At 47.2% G+C, this 13,274-nt stretch overlaps 1 protein-coding gene across 1 annotated transcript; it reads left to right on the top strand.

The window, feature by feature from the left end:
• The first annotated feature begins 3 nt into the window (after positions 1–3).
• Positions 4–11,290, top strand: tmem170a (transmembrane protein 170A). The gene is made up of 3 exons (XM_035642205.2): positions 4–623; positions 1,934–2,104; positions 7,552–11,290. The coding sequence occupies exons 1-3, from the start codon at positions 509–511 to the stop codon at positions 7,680–7,682; spliced, it is 417 nt and encodes a 138-aa protein (XP_035498098.1). The 5' UTR covers positions 4–508; the 3' UTR covers positions 7,683–11,290.
• The last annotated feature ends 1,984 nt before the right edge of the window (positions 11,291–13,274 follow it).

Raw genomic sequence — 13,274 nt, 5'->3', positions numbered from 1 at the left:
CGACTTGTCATGTCTGGAGAGAAAATAGTCTCAACGTGGTCGCAAAATGTGTATTACATTATCTACAAGTGAACGACGATCTTTCTTGTCCCTCTCCTTTGTATTGTAGGCGCATGCTCCCTGGGTCTTGGGGTGGTCCGCCGCCTGTCGGACAGTGGCATGTCCTCATTCAGCGCAGATTCCCTCAGCAGACCGCTGACATGATGAACACGACTCTCCTCGGCAGGTGCACGGTCCTGCCGTGACGGCTCCGGGCAGACTTGACTGTGGCGGCCGGCGGAGCCCACACGGCTCTCGCCTGACAGTCGCGCATCCGGGCGAAGTCGCCGCCGTGACGTCAGAGCAAGTTGTGTTGACAGCTAGTTCGGCTGAGCTAGCCCCGGTGCTAACTAGCCTCGCGTCAAGATGGAGAGTTGGCAGTCGCCTCGGCGACTCTGATTCCTTTTCCACGTCCGTCGCCCGTATTCCCCCCCCGCCCCTCGCACGGCGTCCAGTCTCCGTGTCGGAGATGCAGGACCGGTACAACGAGATCGGCTTCGCGCAGCAGATACTCGGTTTGAATCTAGTGCCGAGGAAGAACAGCACGCACCGAGGCAACGACACGTCCCTCAGCGACTTCTCAGGTGGGCCAGTGTTGTTAGCTGCACGGGCTAGGACCTGCCATCGGAGCTGGACTGACGCGAGTCCAGTCCATTGACATCACGCGACGGCCCACGCGTTGTCCTCGCTACCGCGCGTGTGAGAACCGGCCCACCGTGGCCACCCGCCGTGGGACTGCGTCCCGGGAGTCGGCCGCTCGACGGACGGTTAGCATCGTTCAGGCGACTCCCGTCCGCCCGGCGAGTCGCGCTAACTTCCGGCTACATTCCAACTGTCGACAATAGTCGCGCTTGTTCCTAAAGCTGTGGCTGATGAACGCTTTCTAGTTCTTTTTCCCCCCTCTCCCATTAGATCATATGTTAGGTCAACTGACTCTCTCACGTGCCTCGACACTTGTATAATAACGTTACATAACATCGCATTGTTCTTAGCTCGACGGTGCGTGGTGGTGGTGGTGAAGCCATCGAGATGTGATCACATTGTAGAGTGTAACCTTAAAGGGCTTGGCAAAAAGAGATCACAGCACTTGTTCATTCTATCCATGTATTAGCATCGACCTAGTTTGGGAGAAGTAATGTAAACACTGTGCCTCGGGAGGTAGAGAGGGTTGTCCACAAACCAGAAGGTCAGTGGTTTGATCCCCACTCGTGTCCTCGGGGAAGACATTTTTGTTTTGTAAAGAACTCTGGAAACGCGCTGTATGAAAAGCACAGCCCACGCACCGTTTCAAAAACGTTCATATAAACGCCACATACTAACTGCTGCCGTGTTGGTGTGCACATTTCGAAAAAGGGCAGCCGTGTGATGAAGTAGATACTAGGGATTGCGTACGACTCGAGTGCTGGGGCACGGGACCTGCTCTGTCCCTACCCGGCACCTGAGTCTCCATCTCAGTTGTTCCACTTGTGAAACTCGTAGATTCCTCTGGAGGGATAGAACACCACTTCCCATAGGCGCTCCGTTGGGCTGAGACGTGACGATTGGTCATAGCATATGATATGTCCTACTCGCCAAACCATTCGGTGACCCCCTCCTCACCTACACGGTATCACATGTACTCTTCATGTATCTGCACTAATGAACGTAGGCCTTTCCTTTGCTTTGTCCCTCCTTCATCTGCAAACCTCCTGTCCACGGAGCAGACGTAGTGAGTGGAGGAGGAGAGCCTGGATCACATTCATGAATAATTGAATGATCTGATTAAGTGGCCCCAGTGACCTGTGGGACTCAATATGATTTGTACTTCGACTGGCATGCAGTGATGTGTGCCTGCCTGCCTGACTGTATGTATGTATGTGTGTGTGTGTGTGTGTGTGTGTGTGTGTGTGTCCAGAGATGTGGTACGGAGTGTTCCTGTGGGCAGCGGTCTCGTCTCTGGTCTTCCACCTGCCGGCGGCCCTGCTCTCCCTCGCCACGCTGCGTCAGCACAAGATGGCCCGATTCATGCCCATCGCAATCCTCCTCATGGGCATCCTGGGACCAGTCTGTGGGGGGGTCCTCACCAGTAAGTACTAAGGATGCGCATTTTTGGTTGAATAATTGATTAAATGTTGCTAGTCTTACTAGTCAGCATTAGAAGTACCACTTGCTTAAACTAATTATAAATATTTTAATAAGAGCTGGGCGATATGGCCTATAAATAATATCGCGATATATTTTTGTTATATCTCGATACACGATATATATATTGCAATATTTTTTTAATAGAACTTTAAAGAACTTCATAAATGTACAATTTAACCCTTTGATGCATACACTCACACCAGTATGCAGCAGCAGCAATCAGTAGTCTCTTCCTGGTGCTTTTTTTTCTTTTTCAAGAATAAAAAGAACAGTGAGCCGTTCTTTTTAAAGGTTTATGCATCAGTACTTTTTGAACATTTTCATCATATTAAAAATACCATGATAATACTAATTAAAGCTGCGAGCAGCGATGATCGGGCCCTCGCACTCTTGCCGTCGGGGACGCGCCGGCAGCCGCTCTCCACGCGTCCGCCGTGTCTCGCGACGGCCGGTCGGGACGCGACGATTTCTCTTCCCCACCATAGGGAAGCGGGCTCCGGAAACCGTCCAGTGGCAAGAAGCGGCCCATGTCGCGGAGTGGACGTCCCCAACCCCCCCTTGCCCGGCTCCCCGGGGGTCCTAAAAATAGGCGGCGAAGTGTACGTACACTTCAAAATACCTTAGAGCTGAGGTCAGGGTATTCCAACTGGACAAAGGCAAGGTGGTCTCTTCCACCCGGCCAGCACAGTCCTCCTCAGTGGGGGGAACATGTCCACTCGGTGGAAGTGCAACCTACCCCGGGGGCCCCCGGGGGCCCCTTGTGCCAAAGCCCCCGGTGCTGGCAAGTGAGTTCTGGGATAATTGGACTTTTGGCCCCCGGGGGCCCCTGGTACTCCCGGGCCCCCCTCAGGCCTCTCCCCCCGATGTCGGCAAGTGAGTCCTGGGCTAATTGGACTTTTGGCCCCCGGGGGCCCCTGGTACTCCCGGGCCCCCCTCAGGCCTCTCCCCCCGATGTCGGCAAGTGAGTTCTGGGCTAATTGGACTTTTGGCCCCCGGGGGCCCCTGGTACTCCCGGGCCCCCCTCAGGCCTCTCCCCCCCGATGTCGGCAAGTGAGTTCTGGGCTAATTGGACTTTTGGCCCCCGGGGGCCCCGGGGGCCCCTGGTACCCCGCCCCAGAGTCGGCAAGCGAGTTTTGGGCAAAAGGGGGCCATTTACCCAGAGTGGACAAATATTCCTCCGATTGGACATATTTACTGTACCGTACTGTACTACCATGACAAGTTCTGCAATGTCGACAAATGTACCACGAAGCGGACACCCAAAAATTTACAAAGTGAATGAAGTGGACAAAAAGGTCCATCAGTTGGACAGGTGTACGAGTTAGGGAAGTGGTAGGGGCCCCTGTGTCCAACGGCAATACCCGGGGCCCCCCCCCCCCCAGCCCAGAAAGGAGTGATAGCGCCACCGACAGGCGCAGTGGCTTCAGCACACTTTGCGTCCAATTCGTGATCTTAGTCACAGCCATATGACACCCTAACAGGGACGCAAGTCCATTGTGATGACCTTTGACCAATGGCAGGAAAATGCCCATTCATTCTCAGCCACGAAGTGGAAAATTCCCTTACCCGTGTCCCGTAGGAGGAGTTCGTCAAAGTGCGTCGCCTTTCGTTCACTGCCTACCCCAAGGTAAAATCCAAAATGGCTGACTTCCGGTTGGGCGGAGCTAATTGCTCCAAGAGGCTTTTTGGTAGGTCGTCGGGAGGTACATGAGCCGACCGAATTTGGTTCTTCTAAGTCAAATTTAAAGGCGTTAGAATTGACTTTGAAATGTTGTAGGGGGCTTTATGGAGCCATTTTGACACAGTTGGACAAAAGACACATATCAGACATATTGTCTTGCCACTCTGAACATGTCTGCCAAGTTTCATGAGAAACAAAGCATCATAAGTGCCTCAAATATGTAACGTATTTGATGGCGAACAGGGCGTCACCATGGCAACAGCGTTTGACATATGGTCAAAAATTTCACAGTAAAATATCAGCCATGTCTCACAACTAAGCTGACCAAATTTGAGGTTTCTCCAGTGAACCTGCGAGGCAGAGGACGTAAAAGAAGAATTTCAAACTTCCTATCACCATTAGGTGGCGCTATGACTTATGTCCAATATTGACATGGAGATGTGTTTAGGGTGGGACTGTTATCACGCCTGAGAAGTTTGGATCAGATTAGACCATGTAGCTTTGATTTGGAGCAACTTCCTGTTCATGGTGAATCACGCCTCACCGCGGCCACGCCTTTCGATGTGGAGTAAATCTTTTGATATCGTTTGATCCGGAAGGCCTCCTCTACGCGTTGCCCAAGTTTGAGGCGGATCCGAATAACCGCCTAGGAGGAGTTCGTCAAAGTACGTCACCTTCCGTTCACTGCTTACACCAAGGTAAAATCCGAAATGGCTGACTTCCGGTTGGGCGGAGCTAATTGCTCCAAGAGGCTTTTTGGTAGGTCGTCGAGAGGTACATGAGCCGACCGAATTTAGTTCTTCTACGTCAAATTTAAAGGTGCGATAATTGACTTTTAAGTTTTGTAGGGGGCGCTATGGAGCCATTTTGACACAATTGGACAAAAGACACATATCGGACATATTGTCTTGCCACTCTGAACATGTCTGCCAAGTTTCGTGACAAACAAATTATCATAAGTGCCTCAAATATGTAACGTATTTGATGGCGAACAGGGCGTCACCATGGCAACAGCGTTTGACACATGGTCAAAATTTTCAAAGTATCATATCAGCCATGTCTCACAACTAAGCTGACCAAATTTGAGGTTGCTCCAGTGAACCTGCGAGGCAGAGGACATAAAAGAAGAATTTCAAACTTCCTATCACCATTAGGTGGCGCTATGACTTATGTCCAATATTGACATGAAGATGTTTTCAGGGCGGGACTGTTATCATGCCTGAGAAGTTTGGATCAGATTAGACCATGTACCTTTGATTTGGAGCAACTTCCTGTTCATGGCGAATCACGCTTCACCGCGGCCACGCCTTTCGATTTAGACAAAATCTTTTGATATCGTTTGATCTGGAAGGCCTCCTCTACGCGTTGCCCAAGTTTGAGGCGGATCCCATGAACCGCCTAGGAGGAGTTCGCGAAAGTACGAGGCCTTCCGTTCGCCCCTTACGCCAAGGTAAAATCAAAATGGCGGACTTCCGTTTGGGCGGAGCTAATTGCTCCAAGAGGCTTTTTCGTAGGTCGTCGGGAGGTACATTAGCCCACCGAATTTGGTTCTTCTACGTCAAATTTAAAGGTGGGATAATTGACTTTTAAGTTTTGTAGGGGGCGCTATGGAGCCATTTTGACACAATTGGACAAAAGACACATATCGGACATATTGTCTTGCCACTCTGAACATGTCTGCCAAGTTTCGTGAGACACAAAGCATCACAAGTGCCTCAAATATGTATTCGTATTTTATGGCGAACAAGGCGTCACCATGGCGACAGCGTTTGACATATGGTCACAAATTTCATAGTACCACGTTAGCAACTTCTTACAACTTAGCTGACCAAATTTGACGATGATGTGGTCAACCTATAAGACAGAGGGCGTAAAAGTGTAGACACATGTTACTTCCTGTTGCCAGTAGGTGGCGCTATGACTTATGTCCAATATTGACATGGTAATCTGTTCAGGGCGAGACTGTTATCATGCCTGAGAAGTTTGGGTCCGATCGGAGCATGTACCTTCGATTACGAGCGACTTCCATTTTCATGGCGAGGGATCGAAATTCGCCACATTTTCGCCACGCCGTCACAGCATGGGCCTCTGACGTACACTCAAGCTTTTGATATCGTTTCATCCCATGGGTCTTTAGATGACACACGACAAATTTGAAGTAGCTCATGTGAAATTTGTAGTAGTAGTTCATTAAAATATGGCACGTGAAATATGGATTTTGACACAAAATGGCCGACTTCCTGTTGGTCATAGGAAATTTTGCCAAGAGGTTTTTTGTCAGGTCCGACAAGATGTATCTGCCTCCCAAATTTCATTTATGTAGGATACTCCAAATTTTTTTTTCCTATACCTGCTGATTTTTCCAGGGGGCGCTGTGAAGCCCCTGGGCCACACCCAGTGCCGGGCCTCTAGGCCTGAGTAGCGGGAGCAGTTTCTGACGTGTGTGCCAATTTTCATCCGTTTTCGCATATGGGAACAGGGTGTAAAGTGAGTGAACGATGCTGAATAAGAATAATAATAATAATCCTTACGGAAACAATAGGGCCTTGCACCTCGGTGCATGCGGCCCTGGAGCATGCAATGCCCCAGGTCCGCGCACCTCGTGCTCGGGCCCTAATAACTAGGGATGGGTATCGTTAGGATTCTATCGATACCGATACTGCTTATCGATACCGATACTTAATGATACTCTTATAGATACTACTCTCTAGTGATTCAACTGTTATTTTATTACTTCTAGAGGGCTAACATCATGAAACAAGTCATTGTCACAGGGAAATCCAGCTTTTTAGGATAGCTGACAGTACACAGGCCTGGCGATATGGAAAATCTAAGTTTACGCACGTGAATATAGTTCTACGCATGTGAGTATAGTTCTTAACTCGTGAGTGTAGTTTTACGCCCGTGGGTATAGTTTTACGCACCTGAATATAGTTCTACGCTCGTGGGTATAGTTTTACGCTTGTGAGTATAGTTTTACGCACCTGAATATAGTTCTACGCTCGTGGGTATAGTTCTACGCTCGTGGGTATAGTTCTACGCTCGTGAGTATAGTTCTACGCTCGTGAGTATAGTTTTAAGCTTGTGGGTATAGTTTTACGCTCGTGAGTATAGTTTTTGCGCAATTGAATATAGTTCTACACTTGTGAGTATAGTTCTACGCTCATGGGTATAGTTTTACGCTCATGGGTATAGTTTTACGCTCGGGTATAGTTTTACGCTCATGGGTATAGTTTTACGCTCATGGGTATAGTTTTACGCTCAGGGGTATAATTATTTCCTATGAAATTCCAGAACAATTGTACAGAATTCAGAAACAAACCGATACATTAAAATAATTGTCTTTACCAAACATTTCCAGCTACAAAATCACAGTTCACTATTATACGATGATGTAGAGTTTTCCCAAACTCTTAGGTATTGGTCAAGATAAACAAAAGGAAATACTGGTCCTTTTACGCTCGTGGGTATAGTTTTACGCTCATGGGTATAATTTTACGCTCGTGAGTATAGTTTTACGCTCGTGAGTATAGTTTTACGCTGGCGGATACTGTTCTGTGCGCGTGCAGAGTAGAGATGCTCCTTGCCGTATGTTTTACGCCCGCGGTGTTGATCTTCTCCCTGTATTATCCACGCGTGAGTTGTTGATACGGGATCGAGACATCCCCACCCTTAGTAATTATGTCTTGTTTTCTTATGTTCTTAAGGTGCAGCCATAGCGGGAGTGTACAAGGCAGCAGGGAAGAGGATGATCTCTCTGGAGGCTCTTGTTTTTGGAGTCGGACAGTCCTTCTGTGTCCTCATCATCTCCTTCCTCAGGGTCCTCGCCACCCTATAGCAGAGCTGAGGCCCACCTGGCTGGACCTGATGCTGCCGGCTCAGTCTCTCACCACTTCCACCATCTCCTGACGGGACCCACGTTTCACGTGGTGCGAGGTTAGATCCTGGGCCATATGTGAACCAGCCAGCTGTGGGCCAGGGTGTCCCTCCCTGCTGCTGGACCAGGAACTGAACAGATTCTATTCCACAATGTACGCGTGTGTATTGCAGCACTAAGCCTTCAGGCTTGCTGTGGAGACATCCGTGTCATGTCCACTGTGGGACACTCACAAGCCTCCACACACCAACAGCACAATAAGCTGTTGATTTAAAATGGTAAATCGTCATCACACTCTTCATCATCTAGTATGCAGTTATTCCTGAGTGGAATGAAGGCAGCACACTGCTGTTGTCCACTACCACCAGGAGGACACTAACCTCTCTCAGGGGCTGTGTGTGTGTGTGTACGTGTGTGTACGTGTGTGTACGTGTGTGTGCGTGTGTGTATGCACTTCTATGTTTGTCAGGACCAGTTTGAGTTTTGAACCCTACCAGTGACGACATCTCGGCCCATCCTCACGACTTCATAATGTTGTTCAAGGGTTGACGGGTTTAGTCCACTTTGTACCACGGCGTTTGCGAACTGAATTTATGTCCTGGCCGACGTAACCAGTGTGGTCCGAAGTGAGGCCACGCTGCTGATTCCACTTAGATTTTCCTGGGGATTTGTATTGGTGATGTCAGTCTCACTTCTCTTTGACATTTTCCTCCATATCCTGTCAGGCTGACAGATGCTTTGTGGATAAAGGAAGATAATGTATATATGCAAGATCCTGGCTTTTCCCCTTGATGCCTTAATCATTTTCTAACTTCCAAAGTGGCGTTCTCTTCAGGGCTGTCTTTCTTCATCTCCCTCTCTAATGCTGGCCTTTTGTTCTTACTCATACTATTGGTTGAAACCAGTTCAAGCCTGTGTGTGTTACTTTCGATTCCAAATTAGCAACTACCACTGACTAGCTTTCTCATATAACTTATTTTGTGCATAGATGTGAAGAGGGTTTTATAGATGTCTGGTGCAACAGGACATGATCACAGCTTAGAGAATCTTCACAGTTTCGCTGCTCATCGTTGATTGTCACTTTATTTGATCACAGGTTTGAACTCAAACCCAAAGTTCTCTTTATCGTCGGTATAATTTACAGGTGTGTGATGTGACCGTCAGATGATTGGGTTTTCCAGGTCTTCGTAGCTTCTCAATCTTCATGACTAAATATTATGGATTGCTCTTATTTTCCCCTTGTAAACCATCAGCCACAACTCTCACATCAGTCGGTTGTTTTAATGCTGTGTGTGTGTGTGTGCGTGTGTGCGTGCGCGTGCGTGCGTGCGCACATAGTTGCTTTTTGAAGCTGCCAGTAGCTTCGAAATTTACATTTACATTTACAACGTTCATATACAGACACAGGTCCAGTGTATGTACAGTAACACTGCTCTTTGTTTGTGAGCAATGCTGTTTGCTCTGTCTATATTCGCACCTCCTTAGAAATGACTGACATGTATTTACTGTTCACGTCGTACCGGTTTGAATTTGAAATTTGAGTTGTCAGTGTCTTTGTTTTGATGAAAGTTATACTTAATGAATATGCAGTTGATTGAATGAACACAGCGCAACTTCCACATAGTTCCCAGCTTCACCCAGTCAAGAATCTACTTTGTGACTATTTATGGAACGGAACAGAAACGAGACTGAATCTGGAGCAGATTCCAAGTCCTGATCCTAAACTTCTTTCTATTTAAGGGTTATTACAATTCTTGGGCGGATAGTTTTGCACGTGACATTCCAGTGGGAAATCATGTACATTCCCTTATTAATATGCCATAACGATCCCGTCCTGTAATGGAGCCCAGACACGATCAGACGCTGAAATCTCAACATGAGCCCCTGAACCTCAAAAAAGTTTTTGAACCCCTGTAACCAAAGATGGCTTGAACTCACTTCAGTTTAGTCCAGTAGTTGAGTTTCACAATGTGTGTAGATAGTGCAACAAATCAAACTGATGCTAGAATGTAGAATTTTTTGTCTTGAGTTTGGTTCTGGGGAGTCAGATGGAAATGAATTGACACCGGTGACAGCACAGTCAGATTCTACAGACGCTCGGTACAATCGGGACCAACACTGGGACAAACTCCCCGCCACACCAAACATCTCATTTCTTTACATTTTCTCATTGAAGTGAAATTGTATTTCTTTCCAGCTGATGTACGCTCAGCTCATCACACTGTACACACTGTACGTCGCAAGTACAGTGTGTTCAGTGCGAGAGAAATGAAAAGCAAAGTTGAAGCGGTTCATTGAAACGTGGCTGATGCAGAAAGAAACCGAGTCGTCACGGTAACCGTGGGCCTTGCTGTTAATGCTGTACATTTTGGAGAATGTTTATTTTTTTATGGTTGTGGCCCTTTGAGCGAGCGCGTTCTCCCTGGTTCTGTTGCAGCAGCACACTGGGAGGTTGATTCACCTTGACGTTAGGTACTTCACTCTGGTTACGTTTGAAACGGGGCTGGTCATCAGTGAACATCCAACCGTTACGGGCAGCACTACATTTCCAGTGCATACGGGCTGAGACGTCTCAGTTCAGCCTTCAAACTCCCAGTTGGGGTCAAAGCTCAGGTTCTTGGAGCTACTCACAAATGCTAAGCCAGAACACTTAGAGAAGATAAAGTAGCACTTATGAAAGTAGCTGCACAAAACTCCCCACTCATGTCTGAAGTAACACTAGGAAAAGAGAAGGAAATATCAAGTAAAAAAAATGTAATCAAGGAAAGTAAGTCAAAATTCAAACCAAGTCAGAAATGTGAGATTCACCTTTTCAGTCAGGGGCAACTACAACAGTCTGTTTTTGCCGAGTCGTCTGATTGATTACAACAGAGGATCGAGCACATGGTGCGGTTCCGTATGAAACATTTGTAATATTTTTCCCTCCACATTTACGTAGGTGACAGCACACCAGAGAACTGTTGAAGGTCACACAGTTCAACAGCACCACTAACTGACCATCTCTCTACAACAAAAACTGTACATTATAACCTCGCACTTATCTAGGTGTACCTAACAAGCTGGCCACGCGCTGCACTGTACACAATTTTGGTATTAATATCCTCATAACTTTCACTATAAATCAAAATTATTTATTTATTGTACTTAAACTGTTCAATCGGATCATTTTGATTTTACCATAAGCATGGATGTTTTTGTTCATGCACTTTGAAAACGTAACGTGAACAAACCCCCGGTCTCTGGGATGCTCTCACGTTCTGACAACGGGAGGCGACGTGCACAGAAGACCAGAACAAGCCACCGGACTCCACTACATGCCAGATGTATCTGTGTACATTTCTCTCTGATGGACAAACACACTGATGAGATGAAGGACCAATGTCAAGGTCGCGCCAAGTATGTGCTGTAACAGAACCACTTGTTTCTCACGGTCCTGATTCCTGGACTGGTCTTGTTCCTTTCTTTTTTTTTTTTTACCAGATTCTAAATGGTTTTAACGTTGATTTTACTAGAGTAAATGAAAGTGCCATTGGTAAATATTTTTAATGAAATAAAAAATGTTTCAACTACAACGTTGTGGCGTCTCCGTGTCCTTCGTCATCCTCTAGTGGTGACCAATGGGAATCGCAACAAAGACCTCTTGAACCTGTTGCTCAGAAACGTAAATACAGAAAATAGAATGGCAAAAAGAAGTCTTCAAATGAGGTCTGGTCGGTGCATTGTTGTCAATACACATTGTTGTGTTGATATCACGAGGTAACGGTTTGCTGCTCCCTCACTACAAAGGGGTGGAGCTCATCTACATCCTGTTTTCGGTCCTGGTGCCTCAAGGGTGGAACGAACTCCCCTTTGACATCAAGACAGCCGAATCCCTTCCATGCTTCCGTCGCAGACTGAAAACTCCCCTGGTGGGATAAGTCAAATGAAATAAGAATAAACAAAAGGGGCTCCTCTTTTAGAAAATGAAGGCACGATAACGTGAACTGGACTTGTTGCAGTCGCCCTGTCTCACATGAGCCCCGTGCCAAGCCCATGCCCAGCAGCCCCCAGCCAACGCGGGAACCTCTAAACTGAGCCCGGATCAGTGGTCACGGAGACGAAGAGCTCTTTGCTCTTTAATGTGGAGACTGTCTTTGGATCCCGTTGAGTGACCGTGTTCCCCCTTGGGGATGGTTGTCGTGTAGTGACGAGTGGCTGTGATCCAAGTCCAACAGTCACCGCCCTTTGTTCTTTTGTTTCGTGACCATGAGTTTCATTATCCTTGGCAGAAGTTCTAGTATATTCTGTTGTTCCTTTTTTTTTGTTTATTTTTTTTTTTTTGGGGGGGGTATTTCACCACAGTTTTTAGGATCCACCCCACCCATATTCTGATTGGACTCTCACCACAGCACTTACCATTCAAACCTGTCAACCCTCCACGGGTGTACTCCAGTGTGATTACTGAGAGGGCTGACTGACCCCTGACCCCCGACCCCCGACCCCCGAACTCCCTAAGTCCTCACTGTCAGAAGGAAGGGGCCCAACTGCTCGATCGTGTTCCTTCAGCCCATAAAATGTTCCTGCGAGTGAAAGTAGAGACAGCACAGCAAAAAACGTTGATCATGATAATAATACATTCCGGCACATCTCCATCCATTAGCATGTTATTGCCCTAACAGAAGTGGACTAACTGCATGGAAAAAACTGTTGCGGTAAACAAATAAAAACAAAGTGTCTTTACTCAATCAAATATGCTTCCTCACATATTCATTTCTACAAGGTTAGTTTAAATTTTTCCCTTTTCTAGTCTTATCGATCACTCAAAGCGCTTTAAAATAATAAGCCCCATTCACACATACAGAGCCTGGCGCAGTTAGACTAATACACAAATACGTATTAGTCTGGGTCCTCTCAGTAAAACTTTCGATTTCCAAGAGGTGTCGCCAACGGACGTAGATCAAAATGCCTCCGGATGCAGTTGGACAGACCTGCCACCAGTGAGAGCAACGAATCATTTGACGCGTGTTGAGCAACAGACCAGAGAAGAGAGGAAATGATGTGATGTCTGTGATGAGGATTCCACGATGTCTGTGAACCAGTGCTGTTGGTTTTTGTGGGAGAAATTTTGAAAATATCAAGTACTTTTAGTAAAATCTTCAGCAGCAGCAGCAGCCCTGGTTCTTTACAGAAGTCGCTTCGTCAATGTAAACCCCGCCCATCATCAGATAATCGGTTGTGATTGGACCAGCAAGTTTTCTGCCGGAGGATGCAACTTCCCAATGGAGGAGATCCAGACCAAGGGTGGCAAACATATGAAATGAGCTCCCAGAATTCGTCTGGTCCCAGGCTAATGTAGAGCTGCTTTTTTTTTTTTTTTTTTACCTGCTCTGTCACATTCATACACTGCCAGCAAAGCCATTGGAGGAAATTTTAGTGTTCTTTATCGAAGGGAACTTCGGAACGCTGACTGGGGGGGAAGCTGGGATTGAACCACCGACCTTCGAGTTTGTGAAAGACCTCTCCACCTCTTGAGACAAAAGACATTTGAAAATGCACGCTTGGACTGTGATGACT

Source organism: Scophthalmus maximus, chromosome 7, assembly GCF_022379125.1.
Source record: "Scophthalmus maximus strain ysfricsl-2021 chromosome 7, ASM2237912v1, whole genome shotgun sequence".
Classification (NCBI taxonomy): Eukaryota; Metazoa; Chordata; class Actinopteri; order Pleuronectiformes; family Scophthalmidae; genus Scophthalmus; species Scophthalmus maximus.
This window is presented reverse-complemented; position numbering and strand designations above follow the sequence as displayed.